General features: G+C 45.7%; 1 protein-coding gene across 1 annotated transcript in view; it reads left to right on the top strand.

The window, feature by feature from the left end:
• Positions 1-1645: 1645 nt before the first annotated feature.
• The window catches only part of AZIN2 (antizyme inhibitor 2), a 33197-nt gene continuing 9595 nt past the window's right edge, over positions 1646-25247 (top strand). The window contains 8 exon segments of the mRNA XM_020983465.2: positions 1646-1932; positions 2091-2256; positions 3368-3541; positions 9262-9434; positions 11903-12037; positions 13374-13542; positions 18304-18466; positions 19506-19618. Coding sequence (XP_020839124.1) covers positions 2161-2256; positions 3368-3541; positions 9262-9434; positions 11903-12037; positions 13374-13542; positions 18304-18466; positions 19506-19618 — 1023 coding nt within the window. The 5' untranslated portion in view covers positions 1646-1932; positions 2091-2160.

Here is a 25247-nt window from a genome sequence, read left to right on the forward strand (position 1 = left end):
TCCAGCCCGCACTCTAGGATCCTATGGATCTCTAGGCACCATCTCTGCCCTCAAAGGGCTTATACATTCCTGCCTTGAAGAATCTTGGATCTAGAACGGAAGACCCCAAGTCCAACCCTTGGTTCTTTTACAGCAAGAGGAGGAAGAGAAGTGCCCAGAGTGAGTGCTGGAGCTGGCAGAAGGACTGGAAAGAGCACTGGCAGTGTGAGCCTCAGGTCTTGTGCCTAAATGGCAAGAGCCAAGGGGGCTATGGAGACTTGGGCCTTAGGGCTGCAAGAGGTTCAAAAGCTCATCATCTAGCATGAATATTGGAAACATGACTGGATCTGGGAACCTGGATTTTAATTCTGGTTCTTCTGCTTGCTGGATGACTTTGGGAATGTCATTTGTCTTTTGGACCTCAGTTTCCTCAAGTATCAAACAAATGGGAAGAGTCAAAATAGAGAAAGTATCAAACAAATGGTTGAAGTATGATTGTGGATCCCTCCCAACTAGGAAATGCTAGGATTCCTGTCTAACCTCTTCATTTGATAAGATACAGTATCTCAAAGAGAGATCTCTCCTGCTGGGACGAGGGGAGGGAAAAGCAGTTCAGAGGAAGTGGATTGGATCCCAGCCCTGAAGGGATAGATGCACCATCCCGGATTTGGAATTTAGAATTGGAAGGGGACGGCCTGTTTTGCTGGGAGGCCTTCCTCCTCCCACATCACCTATCATTCAGGATGTCCGAGCCATTCCTTCTTGAGCTTTGGCGCTGCGAGGCATCTACATGCCTTTGTGACCAGACCGCTCTGTGGGATGCGTAGCGCTGTGGGATCCGTAGTGCGGTGGCACCCGTGGACGTGAACTGGGTAGTGTGAAGGGTGAGGTCTCGAGACGCGAGCGTTGTTAGGGGACGATGCTGAGGTGTGTGTAGCGGCCCAGGGTGCGCCCGAGGACGAATGCTTTGTGTCGGAATCGACCAATAGGTTGGCGATGCCCGGTTGCCAGGGCTACCGGAGAGTCAGAGGAGGCGGGGCGCGGGGGTCGTGGGGGTGTGGGGGTATATAAGGGAAGAGGCTGGCGGGAGGTGGGGTGTGGAATCAGTCTCTGCTGCGGGCGGGCGGGGCGCAGGCCGCAGGGCCGGGCCGGAGCCTCGGGGGGAGCGGACGCGCCGGTATACGATTCACTCGCTGGGGAGACCTATGGGCAGAAGCCGTGTAAATGCGTTTTAAGGTGAGTTGAAGGGAGGAGGGAGGGGGTGTTGCCGAAAGGGCGGAAAATACAACAGGCCGTCTCCCCTCGCCTTCTTCTGTGCCAGATTTTCCTCTCCTCCCTCCAATCTTGGACAAGTCCCTTACACTCTTTGGGGCCTCGGTTTTGCCATCTGTGAAATGGGGGAGGTTTGGTCTAGACGGTCACTAATTCCTTTCCTGCTGTAGACCCTTCTCCCTCTTTCTTCCCTCTTCCCTTCACCCTGTTCTGATTAGCTGCTCCCTTCCTTTTCTTCTCTCCCTCCCTCTTCCCTTTCTTGGGAAGCAGGGGCCTCAGCTCCCCAGCAGCAGCTACTCCTCGGGGTGTTGCACAAGTTCTGAGCTCACCTGCGAGCCCCCCTAGCATCGCACCCGGCTCTGCCCCCCCCCAAGGAGGACGGGGCTCGGTAAGTGGGGGGCCCTTGCCTAGGGAAGGGGAGGAAGGGAAGGCTGCAGCCTGATGACCTACCTGAAGGGGATGAGCCAGATAGTGTGCGTCTTGGAACCTGAGGCCTGGAAAGAAAGAAGGCAGTGTGGGCAGAAAGGTAACTAGAGTTCAGGTCACCTGGTCTTAATCCCATGTGGGTATTTTTCTGCAACTCATCATCCCTCCTGTACTAACAATATCCAGCACTCCTGGAGCAGGGCCCCTGAGGATTTCACACTGAAATCACTCCTGAAGACTCGACTTGCTTGCAAGGCAAGGCTTATTCCTATTCTCCCCCAATCCATCCTATGCTGATGTGTTCAGGGAACAGGCTGGGGCATAGGGATGCTGCTGAGTGCCCTGGGGGAGCTTACTGCTCCTGGACCTCCTTGTGGGGCATTCTTTTCCTGTCTTTCTTTCCAACCTGGCAGTGTGTTGCATACTTTCTACGGTGGCGGTGGCAGGAGCCGGTCCACCTAGCATTCCCCGTGGCTTCCAAGCATGGCTGGCTACCTGAGTGAATCAGACTTTGTGATGGTGGAGGAGGGCTTCACCACCAGAGACCTGCTGGAGGAGCTGACCCTGGGGGGCTCACAGGTAAGGAAAAGAGAAGCATGGGAATAATTGGATGCACTGGAGGGAGGGGAAGATCCAGAGACTAGATAGGAGGGTGGGCTTGGAGTATGGCGCATTAAGCCTTGGATTTGGGGTCACTTGGGACATAAGTTATCATCACAGCTCTTCCATTCCTGCCTGGATGTCCTTGGACAAGTCACTAAATCAATCTCAACTTTCCTTATTGATAAAATAAGGGAAGGAGTCAGACTAAACCTTCTAGCTCTGAATTCATTATAATATCTTACATATGGGCAGCTAGGTGGTACAGTGGATAGAGTGCTGGGCCTAGAGTCAGGAAGACTCATCTTCCTGAGTTCAAATCTGGCCTCAGACGCTGTGACCCTGGGTAAATCACTTAATCCTGTTTGCCACAGTTTCCTCATCTGTAAGATGAGCTGGAGAAGGAACTGGCAAACTACTCCAGTATCTTTGCCAAGAAAACCTCAAATGGGGTCTGGGAGAGTCAGATACTACTGAAATGACAAAAAACCCTCAAAACCCCCCAACCTCCCCAAATCCAGCAGCAATAAAACGTAAATCCCTCTCAAGATATATATAGGTAGAAGATAAATAAGCTGGAGTGGAAGGCAGGAAAAGATAGGGGCTGATGAGCTCTGGAGCTGAAAGGATCCTTAGAGACTTCTAAAGCAGATGCATAAAGGCTAATTGCAGGGATGTGGAGAGAACTCCTATCAGTTACTGGTGATGCTGGACAACTAACTCCCTTTCTCTGGGGCTTCACTTTCCTCACATGCCAAATAAAGGGGATAGGGCTTGATAATCTCTAAAATTTCCTTCCATCTGTAAATCCCATGCTCTTAAGAACACCATTCTTCCCATTTTTAGGTGGAGTAAATGAGCGCCAGGGATTGACATGCTCAAGTATTCTAGCCTTGAACAACTGTTAGCCCAGAAAATATTTGGGGAATAATTAAATAGATGACCTGGGGACTTAGCAGTGATTGCCTTCCCTACTGGGGTGATGAGATGTTTGGAAATTTCCTGTTTGGATGGGGGAAGGGTGTGGGAAAAGCAGGGACCCCAGGGCCTCCAGGGCCTCCATATTGGTTCCCTCCTCCTCTCTGTGTAGGATGAAGGGGCCTCCTTCTTTGTGGCCGACCTGGGAGATGTGGTGAAGAAGCACCTTCGTTTTCTGAAGAGCCTGCCCCGTGTCAGACCCTTCTATGTCGTCAAGTGCAACAGCAGCCCCGGGGTGCTGAGGGCCCTGGCAGAGCTGGGGCTGGGGTTCAGTTGTGCTAATAAGGTAACGAGACACCCTCTCCGCTTCTCTAACTTACCTCAGGAGTCCTATTTCATTTTAAGAGCTTGGTCCACACATTGTCACAGCTGAGAGGTGAACCTTAGAACATAGGCTATCAAGCTGGAACCTATCAGGGTGAAGAACCTTAGCATATATGTGTGTGTGTGTGTGTATATATATATGTACATATATATACACACACACACACACACACACATACACACACGTATATGTATATGCATATATGTACACATATTTTATGTATATATACATACACATATGTCATTTCAGCCATGTCCAGCTCTTCGTGACTTAGTGTTTTCTTGGCAAAGATACTGGAGTGGCTTTTGCCATTTCCTTGTCCAGCTCATTTTCCAGATGAGGAAACTGGGGCAGACAGGGTTAAGTGACTTGCCTAAAGTCCACATAGCTAGTAAGTATCTAAGGCCAGATCTGGATTCAGGTCTTCCTGACTCTGGAGGCTTGGTGTTCTGTCCACTGCACCATTTAGTTGCTGACCCTACAGAGTATTAGCTCTTAGGAGGAAGCTTAAAATCATTCAATCAGTAAGAATTTAAAGCATCTGCTATGAGCCAGGCACTGTGCTAAGTGCTGGGGATACAAAGAAAGGTAAAAGGCAGGCAGGAAGGGGCAGCTAGGTAGTAAGGTGAATAGGGTCCTGGGCCTGGAGTCCTGAAGACTCATCTTCTCAAGTTCAAATCCAGCCTTAGACATTTACTATGTGTATGACCCTGGGTAAGTCACTTAAGCCTGAGTTTCCTCTTCTGGAAAATGAGCTAGAGAAGGAAAAAGCAAAGTATTCCACTCACAAAGAGTTGGAGATAACTGAAACGACTGAATAACACCAACAAAAATCCTTAGGGAGCTCACAATCTAATGGGAGACACAACAAAGAAACACAGAAGAAGGTCCCTGCCCTCAGGGACCTCATGCAAACAATTATGTATAAACATATACAGGATAAATAGGAAATAATCAACAGAGGGAGGTTCTAGAGTTAAGAATGGCTTCCTGTAGAAGGTGGGATTTTAGCCGGGACTTAAAGGAAGCCAGGGAAGCCGGGAAAAACAAACAAACAAACAACAACAACAAAAAAAACCCACCCACCCACACACACACACACACACACACACACACAAACAAAACAAGGAAGACGTATTCTTGGCTTGGGAGACAGCCAGTGAAAATGCATGCAGTCTGGGAGCTGGAGCGTCCTGTCCTAGGAACAGCAAGGACTGGATTCTTCAATCCAGTACATTGGTGGGAAGGGGTGGTCATAAGGTATAGGAATACTAGAAAGTCAGGTGGAGGCTAGGTCATATGAATGCCAAAGAGAGAATTTTGTAATTTGATCCTGGAGGCAATGAGTTGATTTTGAGTAGGGGAGTGACGTGGTCAGATCTGGGCTGAGTTGAGGATATTGGAGTGGGGAGAGAACTGAGGCACTAGCAGTAGTACAAGTGTGATAAGGCGTGATAAGAAGTGATAAGGACCTACACTAGATTCTAGTTTTTGCAGTAGCAGAGGAGAGGAGGGGGAGTATCTGAGAGATGTTGCAAAGGTGAAATTGACAGGCCTTGACAATAGATTGCATATTGGAGGGAGGGGGGTCTGTCTTCCTCCTTCTGTTACATACAGTTGGAGGAGGCTGAGATCCAGGAAGGAGGAAGCTAGAGATGCCCAAAGTTATCTACAGTGTCAGTAGTGACATATGGGACTTGCCCACATCCAGGCTTTCTACCATCGCTCAAATATATCTTCTAATTATTCAGTCATTTTATTGAGTATCTGTTGCTGTTCACTAAGCATTCTGGGCTAAAGATGCAGTAAAGGAAGTCAAGAGGTCCAAGATTGAGTTGAAGTGTTTTTGTTGTTCAGTCATTTCTTCAGTCACGTCTGACTCTTTGTGACTCCTTTTAGGGTTTTCTTGGCAGAGATACTGGAGTGATTTGCTATTTCCTTCTCCAGCTCATTTTACAGATGAGGAAACTGAGGCAAAAAGAGGTTTACTGACTTGCCTAGGGTCACACAGCTACTAAGTGTCTGAGGCCAGGTTTGAACTCAGGAAGATGAGTCTTCCTGACTCCTGGCCAGGTACTCTATGTACTATGAAGCCCCTTGGCTGCCCTTAAATGATGTGAAGTGGAAGAAATAATGCCTCCCCCCCAAAAACAACAGAAAAGGAAAATCGCAGTGCTCAAGTTTTACAGTTCTGTCATTTCCTAGCTATGATTACCTGTCTCTAAGCCTCACTTTTCTTACCTATTAGATGAGCATTAACATTCTAAATATTAATTTCACAGGACTATTATAGAAAAAGTGCTTGCAAACTTTAAAAAATTGTAGAATGGGAACTAAAATGTGAAAAGGTGTCTGTGTAGGAAACAACCATTACCATAAGAATAAATATTTGGAGAGCCCGGCCATAAGATTTTAGAGAAGACAGCAGGAGTATAGTGGACAGACATTTGGAGTCAGGAAAACTGTATTAGAGCCCAGTCTATTGCTCACTAGCTGTGTCATAGGGTAAGGCTTCTTCACCTCTTTAGGTTTCAGTTTCCTCATCTGTAAAATAAAGGGGTTGGATTAGATGGCTCCTTAAAGTTCCTTACTGCATTTTGCAAGCTGGAAAGGACTATAATAAATTTTTATTTTATATTTTATTATATATTATATTTATGTAATGTATGTTTTATTTATAACAGTCATGGGAAATTTCCAGATTGTAATAGGCCTTCTCTTTGTACAACATTTTGTCGTTATTGCTTAATTCTTGCTTGTTTATTTCCTCCTCCCTCTCCCTTGGCTGACGGAGGAAAACCCTCCTGGAGATTTTAGATCCTTGGACTCCCTGCGGGCCCATTTCCTGGGTGGGGTGGTGGTGGAAGGGGAACTGCAGGGCCCTGGCCTTGACCCACCTTATCTTTGGGTCAGTGGCTTTATCTTCTAGGGGACTTGGGGGAGGGTGGGGGAAAATGAGGGCCAGGGCAGGGAGTTCCACAGTAATAGGTAGATTGACCCTTTGTTCTTCTCTCTTTACAGAAATGTTCCCATCTAATAAACCTCCACTTTCTGGTCTTTTCTAGGTAGAAGTCATGTTATGAGCTCAATTACGGGAAATTCTGTGACATCACCCAGTTTAGAAGCTCATTCTCAGGGACTCCTGGTCTAGATAGCAGAGGATGCCTCCTTGTGGCTCTTCCTGGTGAAACATCAGTGCTCTTTAAAGGGAGCTGATAGCTTTGCCTTTCTAGTCAGTCAGTCAGTCAGTCGATAAGCACTTATTAAGCTCCTACTCTGTGCTCTGGGGATACAAAGAAAGGCAACTGTCTATTAGATGTCTCAAACTAAATGTCCTATAAGATATAGCTTACACTGAACATGTCCAAAGCTGAACTCATTCTCTCTCCCCACAAACCCTTCCAAATTTCCCTGTTATGGCCAAGGATACCACTATCTTCCCAGTCACCAGGGCTCAAAACTGGTGCATCATTCTCAACTCCCCACTCTCTCTCAGCGCCCCCATCCAGTGTGTTAAGTCTTATTGATTTTACCTTTATAGTATCTCTCTTATACACTCTTTTTCCCCTCTGACATGACCACCACCCTAGTGGAAACCCTTATCATGTCCTACCTGAATAATTGCCAACAGCCTGCTGGTTTGTCTCCCTGCCTCAAGTCTCTCCCCACTCCAGTCCCCTCCACTCAGCTGTCCAAACAATCTTTCTAGTGTGCAGATCTCACTATGTCATATACACACATAAATATACCACGACCACCATTCAAACAACTCTACTGGTTTCCCATCACCTCCAGGATCAAATATATAATCCTCTGTTGTCATTCAAGGCCCCTCCACAACCTGCCTCTCCCACCTCTCCAGCCTTATTATACATTACTACCCCCACCCTACCCTCCCATGTTTTCTCCTTACCCAGTGACTGCCATCCTTTCTGTTCCTTAAATAAACAAGACACACTCTATCTCTAAACTCTGGGCATTTTCACTGGCTGTCTACTATGCCTGGAATGCTCTCCCTCTTCACCTCCACCTCCTGGCTTCCTTCAAGTTCCACCTAAAGTGCTGCCTTCTACAAGAAATCTTTCCTGATCCCTCTCTGGTGCCTTCCCTCTATTGATTAATTCCATTTTTACCCATTATATCTCTTGTTTCTACAGTTATTTGTATGTTTTTGCCCCCTTCTATTGTACTGAAGGCAGGGACTGTCTTTTACCTTTCTTTCTTAAGAACCCTTAGAAAGTACCTAGTCCCATTCCATCTCCTTGTACCACAAGCTTCCCCCCTGCCTCCTACCCTGAGGTTCTGAACCAAAGGTAGGTGACCTTGTCTCTACAAGTGTAGAGTGTAGAGAAAGGGAGTGATGTGAGAGATGATGCAGAGGCATAATTGATGAGATTTGGTAACTGATTGGCCCTAGGAGGTGAGGGAGAAGTAAGAGCTGAAGTTATGAACAGCTGAGGAGGGTCATGAGGTTGTGAGCCTAGGCTATTGGAAGATTAGGGAGCACTGCCTTCAACAACATTGACGACTGTTTGACATGAGCTTCTAGTCACTGAAGTAGTTCATGTGCAATGTGGGGGGACCATTTATCAGAGTTGTCTTAGTAAGGGTTAAGATACTGATAAGTTGTTCCCTACCCTTCTTAAAGCCTTGGAGTTTCTAAGACTCTGTGACCTTTTGTAATCCCTGCTGTTCCAGGTCAAGGCATTGCGCGTACTTCTATCTTTCACCATGTCAAGTGGGCACTGAATGAATGTCAACTATTAATGTTTAAACCACTACTACTTAAGTGCACCAGAGAACAGAGAATTATTACAGATCATTGCCTGAGTTGTCCAGATTTCTATTCTGCTCAAACTCATCTTTGCCCAGAATTCAAAGCCTTCCACTACTTGTGCCTGTTTCTCCTTTCTTTTTAGTCTCCTCTCATGCTACTCTCCACCTATTCTGAGCTGTATCCAACCTGAACTCTTTATCCCCTACAAACACCCTTTGCTTTCCTTTTTCTACCCTTTTCTTTCTGGTTCTTTGTATCTGTGATCCTCCCTTCCTCTCTCCTTTTCCCTTCCCACTCCCTCCCTCCCTCCTTCCTTCCTTCCTTCCATCCATCCATATCCTTCCTTCCTTCCTCTGTCCTTCCTTTTCTTCCTTTCTTTCCTTCCTCCTTCTTTTTATTCCTTTTTTCTTTCCTTTATCCCTTCTTTCCTTTTTACACCCCTCTCTCCTTCCCTTCCCTCCTTCCCTGCTTCTCTCTTTCCTTCCTTCCTTCTTTTCCTTCCTTTCTTCCTTCCTTCTTTTCCTGTAGGGAATTCATGAAGTGGAAACTCCCTCTTTCCATACAGAGGAACTTGCTCTTCACCTTCTAGGCTTAGAGAGTTGACCCAGGGGCATCGAGATTTAAGTGACTTGTGTAGGGTTCCACCACCAGTATTGTGCCAGAGATGGGACTTGAACCTAGCTGGGTCTTCATGACTCTGAGACTGGGTGTCTATCCCCGAGTCAGGCTGCCTTTCATTGAATTCTGAATCCACCATTTAAAATCTTAGCTCACATGCCAACTCCTCCCAGAAGCCGAAGAGCCTGATTAGTCCATGGGATGGTTATGGGTCAGCTTGCTGGCGTCTTGCCAGGTGGGCCCAGGATGAGCGAGGACAGAGCTCAGTCCCTTCCTGTCCTTGTAGGCAGAGATGGAGCTGCTGCAGCACATTGGGGTCCCTGCCCACAAGATCATCTACACCAGCCCATGCAAGCAGGCTGCCCAGGTGAAGCAGGCTGCCAGTCTTGGCATTAGAGTGCTCAGCTTTGACAACGAGGTGGAGCTGGCGAAAGTGGCGAGGTCCCATCCCACTGCCAGGTAGGCTGATTGGAAGGAAAACGTTCCCGAAGAGCCATCCAAAGAGGCTGGGCTCCCTTGGGAGGAGGGAGTATTGAAAAATCTTCGGTACTAAAAATCTTCAAGAGAAGGCTGGCTGACCATTCACGATGAGAGTTCAGAGTATCACAGGCACAGAAGTTCAGAATTGTGATGCACATCAGTGGCTAAATCCAGATTTAGAATTGAAAGGGCCCTGTGTAAAGGTCACCAAATCTAGCTCCCCTCACCTTATCAGGATGAAGAAACTGATGTCTCGGAGAGTTTACTCTACTTGCCAAGGTCACACAAAGAGGAACTTGCAGAGCTGGGGTCTGAACCCAGTCCTCAGACCAAACTTGGACAATTCTACCATAGCACAGGCTGTTGTAGAGGTGTATGGGTGTGTGTTTCTGCATGTGTGGGATTCTTGTCCAGATGCAGCTTGGACTAGATGACCTCAGAGGTCCCAAAAGTTCTGGGCTTCTGAAGTCTGGTTCTGCACCTAGTAGCTTTGTGTGACCTTGGTGTAGTAGTTTCCCTGTCTGAGCCTCAGTTCTGCCTCAGGTAGAAAATGAAGGTGTTGCATTGCCTATTTTTATTAATTAGTAAGCCTTCATGATTCTATAATTAGATTGTGAGTTTAATTAAGTGGCAGTGTAGACAGAGCACTGGACTTGGAGCCAGGTGACTGGTTTGTCTGATCCTGGGCAAACTACTCAAATCCTGTGGGTCTTGCTTTCCTCAGCTGTAGTCCTTGCCTCCCAGGGTTGCTGTGAGCATAAAATGAAATAATATTTATAAATTATGATACATAGTATACAAGCATGCATTACATTAAATATAATATTATAAGCATATATTATATATGTGTATTATATATCATATACTAACATATATATTATATAAAATTATATTATAAATTCTTACCTGTGAAATAAAAGGTTTGGGCTAGACTGCCCCTAAGGGGTCATCCTAGTTTGACATTAGTGATCCTTTGATTCTAAATCATTTAACTTTGCAAACTCTCAATTTCTTTCTCTATTAAGTGGGGGTAATAACACCTTCATAGCACTTACCTTTGGAAAAAGGGTGTGCTGGTAAATGTTTAACAATGGATTCTCTGGGGGGAAAACTATCTATGCCTCACTTTTAAGCATTATTAACATCTTCTCCATCACTTTTGAAAGGTCTAGAAATCAGTAAAAAAACAAACCATGCACCCTGATTTGTAGTGTTTGCTGGTGACAAATCCTCCCCCTGAACATTTAACAACCAGCTGTCTCAAGCTGGGCAGGGCAAGGCTGCAGGACACTGCAGGCTGAAAACCTTTATGTGCGATAGAAATGTGAACTGTTGTTAGTGGCATGTTGAGGGCGAGGATGGGGGCTGTGGGCAGCTCTGTTGAATTTGGCTTGGTACAGTTCCCCAGTTGTAGAGATAGCCTAGATTTTGAATTCAGATTTGAACTTGGGTCAATCAGAAGACCAGATTTCCAGAGAAGAAAGGTGATCTACAGGCTGTCTCATCTTACAGGTGAGGATCAGAGGCTCGTAGATGTGACTTACCATAGAGGTAACTTAAACTGAGGCCGCATAGGTTACAGTGACTGGCAATACATTGGCTGCTGATTCCAATGTTGCCCAAATGCTGGTTCAATTTGCCCTGCACTAACTAAAGACCCTACAGACTCATGAGGCCCTCAGCTAATGTTACTTAAAGGCAATATACGTCTACATGAACAATTTGAACAATAAATGCTAGTTTTCTCCTATGTACTCCATCTAGAATAGAGGGTTTGTTTTGGGGCTAGAAACTTGGGGCCGGATAATGGACGGCCTGAAAATGCCAGAGTGTGGAGTGGTTTTGTGTGGGAAGCAATGGGGAGCTACCGGAGGTTTTTGAGCAAGAGAGTGATGAGATGAAGATGGCCAATGAAGAAAGAAAATGCATATTACGTGTCCACAGTGGTCACTGTGTGGGACCTCTCCCTGTCATTAGTAGGAGGGTGTCTGCGCCACTCTAGTCCATCCTACCTGGGTCTATCTGGCCAGGGTGGCCTTTGGCACAATTGTGTCTTTGGCACAATTCCCCGTCTATGATCTGATGGTAGCATCTGTTATCTAGAGAGAGGGTAGGAAGGGAAGGAACAAGGAAGGGAAAGGTGGGTGCAGAAAGAGAGATGACTAAAAACTAGAGGATGGTGGCCCATGGTAGGAAAGTGGGAGATAAATTAACCCAGGCTGAGCCACGGCTTTGACTCCCTCAGACTAGGGGCCTGTGGGGGCAGTATACACCCACCCTGGCTCACCTCCTGGTAATACTTGGTGGTTGAGTGGTTCTAAGCCAGGTGGGCCTGCAGCCTGTTGACCAAGGAAAGAGGCCCTGGAGAGCAGCTAGAGAAGGACCCGCTGGAGGGGGGGTGGATCTCCACCCAGCGGGGAGGGCGGGGTGTGCGTGTCTCCCCACAGGATGGTTTTACGCATTGCCACAGATGACTCCTGTTCTCCTGCCTGCCTGAGCATGAAACTCGGTGCTACTCTGAAGTCTTGTAGACACCTGCTAGAAACTGCCAAGAAGATGAACATGGAGGTGGTGGGTGTTAGGTGAGTGACCTGGCTCCTGGGGGTTTCTAGAATCTTGCCTCTGGGTGGATGGGAACCTGTCAGACTGTGGCTTCTTATGGTGGGTTTGTTCTTTCCTGGCAGTGTGAGCTTGGGCAAATCAGCTCCCCACTCCAGACCTTATTTTCCTCATCTGCAAAATGGGGATGTTAATATCTGCCCTGCCTAGGTCATAGAAATGTTGTGAAGATATGATGAGAATAATGGAATGGAGAGTACTCTGGAAATTGTGAAGTGGGTTCTTAGGCAAAACCAAATCACCTAGCAATCAGTTTCCAGCTGATTAATCCCTCTGCCTTGATTGAGGCAAGTTTCTCTTATAATTGTTTATTAGTGTTATTAGGAGGAATCTGGGGCCCACTCTGGATGGAGGCATCCCAGAAAAGGCCTTGCAAGGATCACTAACTTGGTGACCTGTGGAGCCAGCTGACGTTTTCAGGGGTGGGATTGGGAAAGGGCATGGGAGAGATTGCAGAACCCTCTGCCTAGACCCTGCATGTTAGTGATGCTGCCATGATCTCATGCTTAGTAGCTATATGTCATCACTTCCCTGGATCTCTACCTCCTCATCAGTAGGCCAAGTGAGTTGAAGTAGGTGGCCTCAAAGCGCCCTTATAGTTCTAATATTCTCTATGTCAGACCTCTGCCTCCTTTAAAAACCCTCCACTGCCAATACATTTTTATTGATATTTTTGTTTTTACATTGCCTACATTTCCCCTTGTAACCCACTTTTTACTTCCCAGAGTATAATCCATGATATCAAATAAGTGGTGGCCCCTTCTTTTTTACTTTCTTGCTTTATGATCCTTGGCAAGGTCCTTTATTTCTCTGGGGTTTAGTTGCCACTTCTGTAGAATGGGTACATTGCTCCTTTTAACTCCAAGACCTACAACTCTGTGGCTGGTAGGGTTGGGGAGACGCTGCTTTTCCACCTCCTCCTCCTCTTCTCTCCTCCTCAGCCTTCCCCTCTCTCCCTCCTCCCCCTCCTTTTCATTCCCCTTTCCCTCTTCTCACCCTCCAACTCCCCCTCTTCCCTTTCTCCCTCTCTTCTCTCTCCTCCTTCCCCTCCTCCCTCTCCTTCTCCCTTTCTCTCCCTCCCCTTCTGCCCCTTCCTCTCCTTTCCCCTCTCTGCCTCCTTCCTCTCCAGTTGCCCCTCTTCCCTTCCTCCGTCTCTTCCCTCTCCTCCTTCCTCTTGTCTTCTTCTCCTCTTCTTCTTCCCTTCTTCCTCTCCTCTTTCTCCTCTCCCCTCTCTCTCTCCCCCTCCTTCCCTCACCCCCAGTAAGTCCATCTGCTTAGAGCAGGATTCTTTCTCTTTAGTTTCCATGTTGGAAGTGGCTGCTCCTCCGACCCTCAGGCCTTTACTCAATCCATCGCAGATGCTCGCCTGGTGTTTGAAATGGGGACTGAGCTGGGCTACCGGATGCACATCCTGGATCTTGGAGGTGGCTTTCCTGGCACTGAGGACTCCAAAGTCAGATTTGAAGAGGTAAAAGCCCAGTGGTCTGTGGGCCCCCTGATGCCCTCTCAGAGGGTCATGGTTTGGGGTGGGATGAGTGCACAGAGGCTGTGGGGATAAAATCCACCAAGAAGCCCCGGGTTCCACCTTAGTCCAGCCAGCCCAGCCGTCATTTCTAGTCAGTAAACATCTAAGATGACAGATTCAGAGTTGTGACCCCAGTCATGTAGTCCCATGATCCCATTTTGCAAGCACGGTGCTGGGCACTGTGCATACAAAGACAAAGGAAACTCGTATCAGGGAGTTTACATTCTACTGGGGGTGGGGAAGGGATACAGCTCGGGCACCACCTCCTGTACATAGGGCTTTCTTGTCCTCTTCTGCTCTCTGCTCCTGCCTTCCTCCTTCCCCTCCCCCCAAATTACCTTGTATCCACTTTTGTTTACTTCTCCCCATAGAATATAAGCTCTTTGAGGGCAGGGACTGTTTTCATTTTTCCTTTGTATTCGCAGAGCCTGGGACGTAGTGGACATGTAATAAATACTTGATGACTGATTGATTAAACATAGGCAGAAAGTAATTTCAAGAGTTCAAAAGCACAACTTGGGGGGAGGGGTGGGCGTCAGGAAAGGCCCTGGACTGGAGTGCTGTCCCAGGCAGCAAAGGGGCGGCTTCCCTACTGCTGGAATAAGTGGTGCAGAGGGAGGAGTTGGAGAAGGCAGAGGAATAGAAGGAAGGTTAAGAGGCCTAGATGTGTTCATTTATTTAGTAGCTTTCTTCCTCCTCCTGGTCCCCAAGGTTGGACAGAGCCCTGGACTTGTCCGGAGATCAGGATTTCAAAATTGCCTCTGCTGCTTGGCAGGCTATGCGACCATTGACGAGTAGAGCAATCTCTCTGAGCCTCTGTAAAACAGAGAGGCCAATACTTGTCTAACCCACCTGCCTCACAGGCCTCTTGCTTAGCATCAAAAGAAGTAAAGTTTGTGAATTTGAACTCTGTTGATGGAGATCAACTACAGTGACAATAACAATGATATTGGTAATAATAATGGTTTGGCACTTCAGGGACCTGTGATTTCCTCCACTTATATAGATAGCAGCTCTTCTCCACCTTAGTATGTGACCTTTATGAGTGGCTGTGACCCATAGCTTTAACTCCTGGGGGCTAGCCTTCTGTTGGTGAATTTCTCTGCACTTATTTGGACCGATCCTTTGGATTCCAGGCATATCATTGGCCCAGACTTATGGAGCAATTAGCCTTGTTACCTGCTGCTCCAGCCTTTGGGAACCCAGTGTCTCATCCAAGCCCTGGTGGGGCCCTTTAGTGTTGGAATAAGAATGAGATCAACAATCAGAGAATTTTAAGTTAGAAGGGAGCTCAAGAGATCATCTGTTATTATTATTATTATTTTTTTTGGTTAGGCAATGGGGTCAAGTGACTTGCCCAGGGTCACACAGCTAGTAAGTGTTATGTGTCTGAGGCCGGATTTGAGCTCAGGTCCTTCTGAATCCAGGGCCGGTGCTCTATCCACTGCGCCACCTGGCTGCCCCAAGAGATCATCTGTTCAGATCATCTTACAGATGAGGAAACTGAGGCCAGAAAAAGGGGAAAGAATTTTCCCTGAAGGTCCCAATGTAGTAAGGTAGAGAGCTGGGTTTTAAACTTAGGTCCATGGACTCCAAATCCAGGGCTCTTTCCAGTTCCCCACGAAGAAGAAAGAGCAGCAGTGTGCATTCATGACTAAATACTATGAACACTCTTGGGAGGGGACGATGGAATTGGACCTATGACTTGATTGGCATAAGGAATTCTCTGTGAGGAAACTAGCTTCACCAATGCACACTGACCATCCTCTCTGCAAATTAGACTCTTCAGAATTTTGCCGGAGGCCCTTTGAGCTAAAGTTACTTGCCCAGGTCTTGAATAATGATGATAGTATTTTTTCCTCAATCACCACCCCCCTACTATTTCTCTTTGGATTTTGAGGAGGCGGCTGAATTGCCAATGCTGCTCATTTCTCTAACCAGCTAGGTGGAGCTGTGGATAGAGTGGAAGACTTGTCTTCCCGAGTTCAAATCCAGCCTTAGACACTTACTAGCTGTGTGACCCTGGGCAAGTCACTTAACCCTGTTTGCCTCAGTTTCCTTATCTGTAAAATGAGCTGGAAAAGGAAATGGCAAACCACTCCAGTGTCTTTACCAAGAAAACCCCAACTGGGGTCATGAAAGTCAAGAAATGATTGAACAACAACAAATTTAATTCAACATTTGTCAAGTATTTACTGGGTGCTTCTGAACACAGTGGTGGAGATACTCCATGGTCCCTTTTCTTAAGGAGCTCACAGCCTAGGAAAAACAGCATATGTTTCTCTGACTGGCACACAAAGAGTTAAAAGATGTTGTTTTTCCATTCACTATAATGGAGAAGCAAAGTCACCCTTTGGCCTCTACTCCCCTTCCTTGTCTCTGTTTCTTTGCTACCTTTGCTGCAGTGGGGCTGCAGGAGAGTGGAGTCCCCTTCTGTCTTATTGATCCTTGGAGAAGCTATCCCATTAGTGGTGGGACCTGGAGCTGTGGCAGCTGCCTGTTCCTTCCTTCCCCTGAAATCTAGTGGCTACAGGGGTGCCACTTGAAAAGGAATACTTCAGGGGTACCTAGGCATCTAGGTGGCACAGTGGATAGAGTACTAGCTCTGGAGTTGGGGAGGACCTGATTTCAAATCCGACCTCAGACATTTACTAGCTGTGTGACCTTGGACAAGACACTTAACCCTGATTACCTCCAAAAACAAATTAAAAAAAGAAAAAGAAAAGAAATACTTCAATAAGTCCTTAATCCTGTCAGTTTGGATATTCCCTCATCACAGTTCCATGCCCTCTCATCCTACATATAAATTGTCCCTTTTGAGACAAAGTGGAATACTGGCACAAACCCTGGATTTTGCAGTCAGAATATCCGGACCTGGATCTTAGCTGTGTTACTGGCTACCTGGGGGAATTTGGTCGAGCAAATCACAGGCTTCTATTGATCTAGAGCTGGGCAGGAATGCTAGAGATTATCTCGTTCCAACCCCTTCATTTTTTACATAAGGAAACTCTGAGGCTCTAAGAGACTTGCCCAATGCCACACAGATTTGGACCTAGGTGCTCTGACTACGAATCCAGCTCTTTCCACTGGTGCCACATTGCCTCTCTAGCCAGTAACCTCCAGGATTTTAGTTTCCTCATCGGTAAATGAAGGGGTTGGTGTCAGGGATCTCTAAGGCCCATGTCATTTTTAAGTTGAGAGATGAGTTGAGAACTGCCTAGACTTTTTCCTGGCGAAGGGGTGCTGTTGGAGGGAGAGGGCCCTATCAGATTGACTCAGTGCAGTCCTGTCCTCTTCAAATGAACATTTTTACCAACTTGATTGATGGGTGTAGTTGCCCCATCAGACTTTCAGGTTACTCAAAACTAGGGGGGAGGGATAATGAACACATTGGATAACAGAATTGGGACTCCAAAACATCTACGCCCAGAGTCAAGTAATCAGTCAAACAAGTATAGGATGGAGAGACTTGGTCTAGACTGAATTGGGTATGAAAAAAATTTAGTGATCTCATATGCCCAGTGTGGGTCAATATGGCAGTCGAGACAGCTACCAGAGGCGTAGTATCTAGAACAAGGGAGATCCTGTTGTACTCCGGTCTAGTTATATCTCATCTGGAACATCATATTTTAGAAAAGATATTGATAATCTGGAGTCCATTCAGAGGAGGCTTGATATCAGGAGAGAGTTCCTAACAACTGTTGTTGTTTAGTTGTTTCAGTCCTGTCTGACTCTTTGTGACCCCATTTGGGGTTTTCTTGGTAAAGATACTAGAGTGGTTTGCCATTTCCTTCCCCAACTCATTTTACAGTTGAGGAAACTGAGGCAGACAGGATCAAAGTAAATTGCCCCAGGGTCACAGAGCTAGGAAGTGTCTGAGGCAGGAGTTAAACTCAGATCTTCCTGACTCCAGGCCCAGCTCTCTATCCACTTTGCCACCCTTCCAAACAACCAGAGCTGTCCAAAAGTGGAATGAGCTGCCATGGGAGGTAAGGGTCTCTCTCTTGGACCCAGGGCAACAAGAGGCCCGGAGACCAATGCCGTAAGAGTACGTGTTGAGGGAACTGGGTGAAGTTTAGCCTGGAGAAGAAAAGACTGAGGGAGATACAATAGATATCTTTAAGTATTTGAAGAAGTCTTCAAATATTTTGTCGTAGAGAAGAGTGATTGATTAGATTCTGGAAAATCACAGGATTTTGACTTGGAGAAGATCTCAGGGACATCTCAGTCCAACTCATAGCTGAAAGGAGTTTTCACTATCACATATATACCTGACACATGGTCAGCCCCTTCAGCCTCTTTGCTCATAGACTTCCAAAGAAAGGGAACCCATCATTTCCCAAGGCAGCTCATTCCTCTTGGGGACGGCTCTAATTGTTAGGATTTTTTTTCCCGATGTCAAGTCTAAATTTGCTTCTTTGCAATTTCTGCTAATACTGTGGGCCAAACTGGACAGATTTTATGCCTTTTTTGCAAATTCTACTGGGCCCCAGGTCACAGTATATTGACCATTGGGTAGGGGAGAGGGAGTTTTGAAGGATCCCTATTCTGGTAGGGATTGGATTAAGTAATGACTGAGCTCTCTTCCAACTCTAGAAGTAGAATTTTATTTCTGGGTGGAATGATTTCTGAGCTGGAATTTTTCCTTCTGAAGGGATCTGATGGCTCATTCTCCATTTCCCTTCTCTTCCTTTCTGACTCCAGATGGCTTCTGTGATCAACTCAGCCTTGGACATGTACTTTCCTGAAGGCTGTGGAGTGGATATTCTGGCTGAGCCTGGACGTTATTACGTGGCCTCTGCTTTTACCTTGGCCATCAGGATTGTTGCCAAGAAGGACATTCCATCAGATCAGGCTGGCTCGGATGGTAAGTGGGGTGGGGGCTCGGTTGTGGGGAGATAGCCAAGGTAGCTTGGTGCCACTTGGGAGGTTCCTCTCAGGCTAGCTGAGCTTGTGTGCACGCATGATTTCAGAGTGTGAACAGAATAAATGAACCACATGCAAAGGGATATGAGATGACAACAGTGCTTGGAATTGGCCAGGATTAATTTGGGAAGGCTGTTTGGAGGAGGTAACTGTTGGGTAGACTTTAGGAAGATTTGTGGGAACTGGCATGGCAAAGATGGGAAGAAACATTCTGACCATGGGAAGCTAGAGGGTAGAGGAAGTGGGAGACCCTTCCTACTTCTGCTGTTTTGGGATTTTACCCTCTTCTTCCTCCCCACCTCCCAAGCATATTGTGAAGGTCAAGATAATTGACCCCAAAGGGCATTTGAATATACAGAGCATATGCCTGGGATGGAGGAGGATGTGCTTTCCTCTTTGCTTACCCTCAACCCATGGCATCACAGGATTTAAAGCTAAAAATATTGTAGGATCATAGATTTAGACTGGAAGGAACCTCAGAGAGCATCTAGTCCAACAGCTTTCATTTTACAAAAGAGAAAACTAAGTCCCCAATTGGTTGAAGTCATTTGCCCAGAGTCACAGAGGTAATAAGTAGAGCTGATATTCAAACCCAGACTCGTTGACTCCAAATCTAACATTTTGTTCCACTGCTCTATGATACTTTTGTAATCTCTCAGGAAAAGGACCTTAGAGATCATTTAGTTCTAGTCCAGCCTCTCAATTTTACAGATGAGGAAAGTGAGGCCCAGGGACATAAAACAACTTGCCTAGTGTGACTCAGGTAGTCCATTGACTTTTCTCCTATGCCATGCTGTCTCTCCCTTTGAGGGTGACTAGCAATGGCCTGGCCTCTTGGGGAGAGGGGAACCTGGTCAGCCTATAGGAACAGCCTACTGGGAGGGGGATCCATCATTGCCCTAACTCCAGGAAGGCTCAGGGAATTTCCCTGGCCAGGGTTCTGACTGCTCTCCCTGACCCTCTGCCCTTCCCCTTCACAGAGGAAGATGGGGCCTCTCCCAAGAGTATCGTGTACCATATTTCTGAGGGTGTCTATGGAGCCTTCAACTGTGTCTTCTTTGACAACGCTTGTCCCATGCCCATCTTGCAGAAGGTAAATGGGATAGGCTGGGAGGCTATTTTTTCCATTAAAAAAAGTTAACTTAAAAAAAATCTTTTTCATGTAGGCAGAAATAATAAGAGAAACAAAATATTCCATCCATGGTACATCTAACCACTGAAGTCCCTAGGAAGAGGTCCCCTTATCTCTGTTTATTTCATAGCAGAGCCTTTGGGAAGGGTTAGGGGTATGTATGCAAGATAAACTTTAGAAGCAGCATATATACTGGAGACATGGTTGGAATTGGAGTCAGGAGACCTGGGGAAGAGTCTTGGCACTAACACTGGCTAGCTGTGTGACTTTGGGCAAATCACCCAAGCTCTGAACCTCAGTTTCCTCATGTGTAAAATGCAAATAATGAAGCCTGGACTACCTCCCTTTCAGGGCTGACATGAAGAGAGTACCTCATAAATCACAGAGTTTTAGAGGCCAAGGTTGCTCCTGACTGGAAAAGACTTTGGAGATCATCTTTAATCCCTTTAATCCACTTCTCCTCCCCCCACACCAGGCCATGGGATTTTAGATTTAGGTCTGGAAGGGACCTCGGAGGGTGTCTATCTAACCCTTCCTTTTATTTATGAGGAAACTGAGGCCCACCCAGAGAAGCATAGTGACTTGCCCAAGGTCACACAGGGAGTCAGTGAGAGAGCTGGGATTCAAACCCAGTTCTCTTGAGTCCAGGTCCATTGTTTCTTCTTATTTCATTTCACTCCCTTAAAGTGCTGTAGAAACATGACCTATTAATTCTTGCTTAAATGAATGAATAAAGCATGAATTAGGCACTTATTATGTGCAAAGCACTACTTTAAGCTCTGAAAAATCAGATAGTCTCTACTGTCTAGGAGCTCATGTCCTAATGGGGGAGATATTGCATAGGGAAGGTTTCAGTTGCAGGTCAGATGGGAAGGTCCGCTGGTTCTTAGTGGTTAGCCATTAATTAGATATTTATACCTCTCTCTGAATGTCATTTCTACTGATAAATCTTATCAGTTTCTGATGGTGAGCCATTGGACAGTGCCAAGGACTGTAAGAGTCAGGATTTGAACCCAAGTCTTCTTACTACAAGCCTAGTATTCTTTACAGTACACCAAGCTGTCTCCTCTTAATACTGAGTGTAGAGCAGGAATGTTCCTTTCCTTGGATTCATTTGCTTTTGACGAGCTCCAAAGGCAGGCAAAGCATATATGCAATAGCATGTATGGCTCGCCATAGTGCAATCCCTGCACAAGCCACCAGGTAGCACTCCAAGCCACTAATGACTAGCCCAAGCACCTTAGTGCAGGTGTCTACAGGGTCTTGTCTAGGTCCTGTGTCTCTTTCTTGTTTGTCCTTTCTCAAAGAGGACCAGTGGTCCATCACGAGGGTAATGTCTTGACTTGTGCATGAATTGGATTTGATTGAGGCAGAGCTGTGCAAAGTCCTCAGCCTCACGTCCTTCTCCATAGTCATTCATAGACCACCTTGGGCCAGGTTCAGTCTCATCTGGTTCAGGGTATGAAATAATCCGGCAATGACTTGTGATTAGCTTGTGTGCCTATTACCATTAAGATTCTAGTCTCCTTCCCAACTCTGTGTGGCTTGAAAGAATTACTCACATATGGTTTAGAGAGAATATATGGACTAAAGCTGACATGTGAAATGAATGACATTGGCTTTAAAATTCCTGAGTTTCTTAACAGCCTGCCCTCAACTCCCCATCCACTCAGAGGTCAAAGGGAGAAGGGGTGGAATAATTGGTTCACCAGATGCAATGTGTCTCACTAGGACCATCACACATTCTGACTCCTGGAGAGCTAACAGTCACCTCCTGGATGGTCCCCAGGCAAAACCTGGAGGGAGGCCAGTGATTTAGCAGGATTAGAGGTCATTCATTGGAGGTTCATTGTTCAGGAATAGCCATTGCTTGAGCCTGGGGGCTCCTAATAAGTGGACTGAGTAACCATCTGGTGAATTCATGCTGTGAGCTTCACTGCCTCTGCTGCTGCTTTCTCTGAAGGTATTTGGCACATTTCCTTTAAAACAAGTGACTCTTCATCAAATGTCCCCACTTTGGGGAGACAGAGAGTGATTGACTCTTTTTACATAAAAACTCTGCAGGTAATTCAACTTCACATTACCCATTCCTTTGGGGCTTTTAGGGTTGGGATGATGAGGTAGGAAAGGGAAAAAAAAACTACTGTTCAAACCAATCACAAACAATCCAATAGTAATAATATGATTACAATGACAATATCTATTATAATAAACAAAATATTAATAATTATAACAATAATTAATTAATAATACTTATAACTGTCATTTAAAAAGCAGTTTTACAAAGTGCTTTGTGACACTGGCTCATTTGATCCTAAAAACACTCCTGTGAGATAGGATATAACCTTATTATTTTCCTCATTTTATAGAAGAAGGTTAAAGTGATGTGCTTGTGGCTATCTAGTTAATGAGTGTGAAAAATGGGATGTGAACTCTGCCTTCTTCTGACTCTAGGTCCAGAACTCTCTCTGTTACGCTGTGCTAACCCTCTAGGGTCACATGTTGGCTCAGTAGTGGTAAGAGTTAATAACTAGAGCTGTGCACAGATGGGATGGGTGACCTTGGGAGGTATTGGGCTTCCTGTCATGGAAGTGTTAAAGCAGAAGCTAGATGATCACTTGACCCAGTTGTCTGGGAGGAGGTTCCTGCATTGTGTGGAAGGTGAGATGCAAATTAGACTTGCATCACCTGAAGTAATTTTGCTTTTTAAATATTAGCTGATTATCCAAACCAAGATTTCTTATCTAAAACTCCTTAAAGGCTCAGCTAAATGTCAACATTTAAAAGTGTTTCAGTGCTCCTGATAATACTGTTGAAGCTTAGATAGAATTAGTTGTCTGAGCAACTATCTTCAATCTGGCTTCTCTGAGTGACTCTTAACTAGATAAGGTCTGATCCTCAGCTGCTCAGGACTATTCTATCAAAGGACTTCTAGGACTCTGAGCTAGAAGGGGGAACTCAGGGGCAATCTAGTCCAACACATTCATTTGACACATGAAGAAACCGAGGCCCAGAAGTGGGAAGGGACCTGATAAGGTCATTGATCTAGAAGCTGAAAGGATATTAGAGGTCATTTTGTCTAACCTCATTTTACAAACAGGAGATTGAACTCTAAAAGGGTTATGTAACTTGTCCAAGGTCCAATAGTTAGTAAATAGTAGAGCCAGAATTTGAACCCAGGTCTCCTGATTCCAAATCCAGTGGTCCTTCTGCTTTAATTATGATTTGTCAGAAATTGTGGTATTCATGTGTGACTCATACAGCATCACCAAAAGAATATTAATATGAGCTAACATTTACATAGTGCTTTACATTTTGAAAAGCACTTTACAAATGTTATCTCATTTTGTTTTTGTAACAACCCTGGCAGGATAGGTATTATCATTATCTCCATCTTTACAGGTGAGGAAACTTAGGCAGATAGAGGTTAGGGACTTGTCTAGAGTCACACAGTATTAAGTGTCTGAGGCAGGATTTGAATTTGGGTCTCTCTGACTCCAGGCCCATTGCTCCATCCACAGTGCCATCCACTGCTTCTATTATTAGAGTTAAATATTAGGGTTAAAAAGATTGGAATTATCAGAATAGTGATATAATTTCTCAAGTACAGTACAACTCACTGTTGTCATCCTTGACCTCAGTTATTGGGCATCTTCAATGCCTGACCATGGTATGTGTACTGATGGATTAACTCAATGGGCTTCCTAGCCAGCTGCATGTCACAATCTAGACAATAGCAGTTGTGCATCTCATTAAAGAAGTACCATGGAGATGTTCTGGGGCTTGATGCAATCCCCATGAAGTCATCCATAAATGGGAACACCTTGAAGGAATTCACCATCTATAGGAAATTTGTCTTCCATTTGGCCTCCATCCAAAAGAGGCGAGCACTTTCAGCTAACATGCATCTTCCTCTATCTGTGATAGAGATAGCAATCACAGATGTAGCCAGGGGTGTGCTGAACCCAACTGGACCCATGTGGCTTCTAGAAAGCTGATAGTTAAATTTTCAGTGTGAGCATTTACATCTTGGAAACTGGAGAACCCCACAAATCAGAGCTCGGTTTATTATTTTGTTGGTTGTCTGGTGTTAATAATACAGATTAAACTTAAAAATATGTCCTTTGTACTTTTTCTTCTTCTGGAGAGCCTCTGTTAAATATTTACCTGCACACCCTTGCTTGTAGCTCTCAAGCTCTCCGAGCTTACTAGCTTGCTGCCCCCTTTTCCTCCCCTTAGCCTGTCTCTCCAACCTCCATCCTATCTCTTGGCTCTTCTTCCTCAAACCAAGAAAAGAGTGGACAGGCTTTTTCTTGGGACATTGGTCCACTTTGCTGTTTCCAGAGGTTCCTGGAGACACATGTTAAAGACCAACCTGCCTGGGTTATTTTGAGAACCAAAAGAGATAGTAGAGTGCTTTGCAAACCTTAAAGGGCTATATAAATGTGAGCTATTATTATTCTTTGCTACTACAAAAAGTGCCTCTGTTAATATTTTTGCGTATATGAAATGGGAACTTTCTTTGACCACCCTCTGAGGAAAATACTTTAAAAAATAACGTACACTAAATACAATGTGATCTTTTGCTTGGTGTGCAGTTGTGGGTTATGCTGGGGAGGACCTTTTGTGATGCTTGTTTGTACCTTGAGTGCCCTCAATTAATGTGGGTAGTTCTTTCTCATAACTGTTTCTCACCCCCTATATAATTGTCATGGGAATGAACTACACAGTTCATTCTGTGAAGTTGAATTGCACCCAAACGATTTAGACATAAGTCCCACACTGCTAACTGATGCTTCCTTTCTCTCTCTCTCTCTCTCTCTCTCTCTGTGGTCACCTGACAGCATTAGCCCTACTGCATCTCTGAACTCTAGCCTCAGTCTCTGGGGATTGTAGGCATGTGTCACCACATCTGGATCTACTACTGCCTGGCACATAGTAGGTGCTAAATAAATGCTAGCTGTTATCATCAGAGGTACGGTAAACTGCCACAGTCATCTCCTCCTTGCTCATTGTCTTTGTGAGCCCTTCAAGAAGAGAAAAGAAAATGTCCTGTGAAATGAAATCTCTCTTTGACTTTGGGAACATACTTAGTGAAGTTGATTCTGCCAGCTCCTTTATTTTTGCCTCCCCAAGGGCAGCCTATGAACTATCTTTCTCCCTAGTAGCCTCCTCCTATGTCCTGTCTTGTATCAATAGCCAACATGCCTCTATTGACTTAGCTCAGTTCCTCCAGTAGTGTATAAATATATTTAGTTGTTGAACAAGGAATCTCATATTCAGAGCCTGGGAGTTCAATTAATATTTTATAGATGGTCTGCAAGCCACATGATTCTTATCACCCCTGCCCTCTTTTACCACTCTGACACCATCACTGCAGCAGCAGAAGGGGGCCCCATTGGACTGAGGGACATTTTGTATTTTTCTTGATTCTATAGGTTGCTGTGGCCAATGAATTCATCCAGTGACCAGCCCATTTTTGATGAGCTTTCTCAGCTAGCTAGGCTGGCCCTAGGGTTACAGACACAGCCTGTTTGAGCCTGTCAGAGTTTATCTTCTGTTGGCATACCCTTCAAGACAACAAGGTCAT

The sequence above is a fragment of the Phascolarctos cinereus genome, unplaced genomic scaffold (assembly GCF_003287225.1).
Source record: "Phascolarctos cinereus isolate Bilbo 61053 unplaced genomic scaffold, phaCin_HiC Scaffold_726;HRSCAF=1367, whole genome shotgun sequence".
In the NCBI taxonomy this organism is placed as follows: Eukaryota; Metazoa; Chordata; class Mammalia; order Diprotodontia; family Phascolarctidae; genus Phascolarctos; species Phascolarctos cinereus.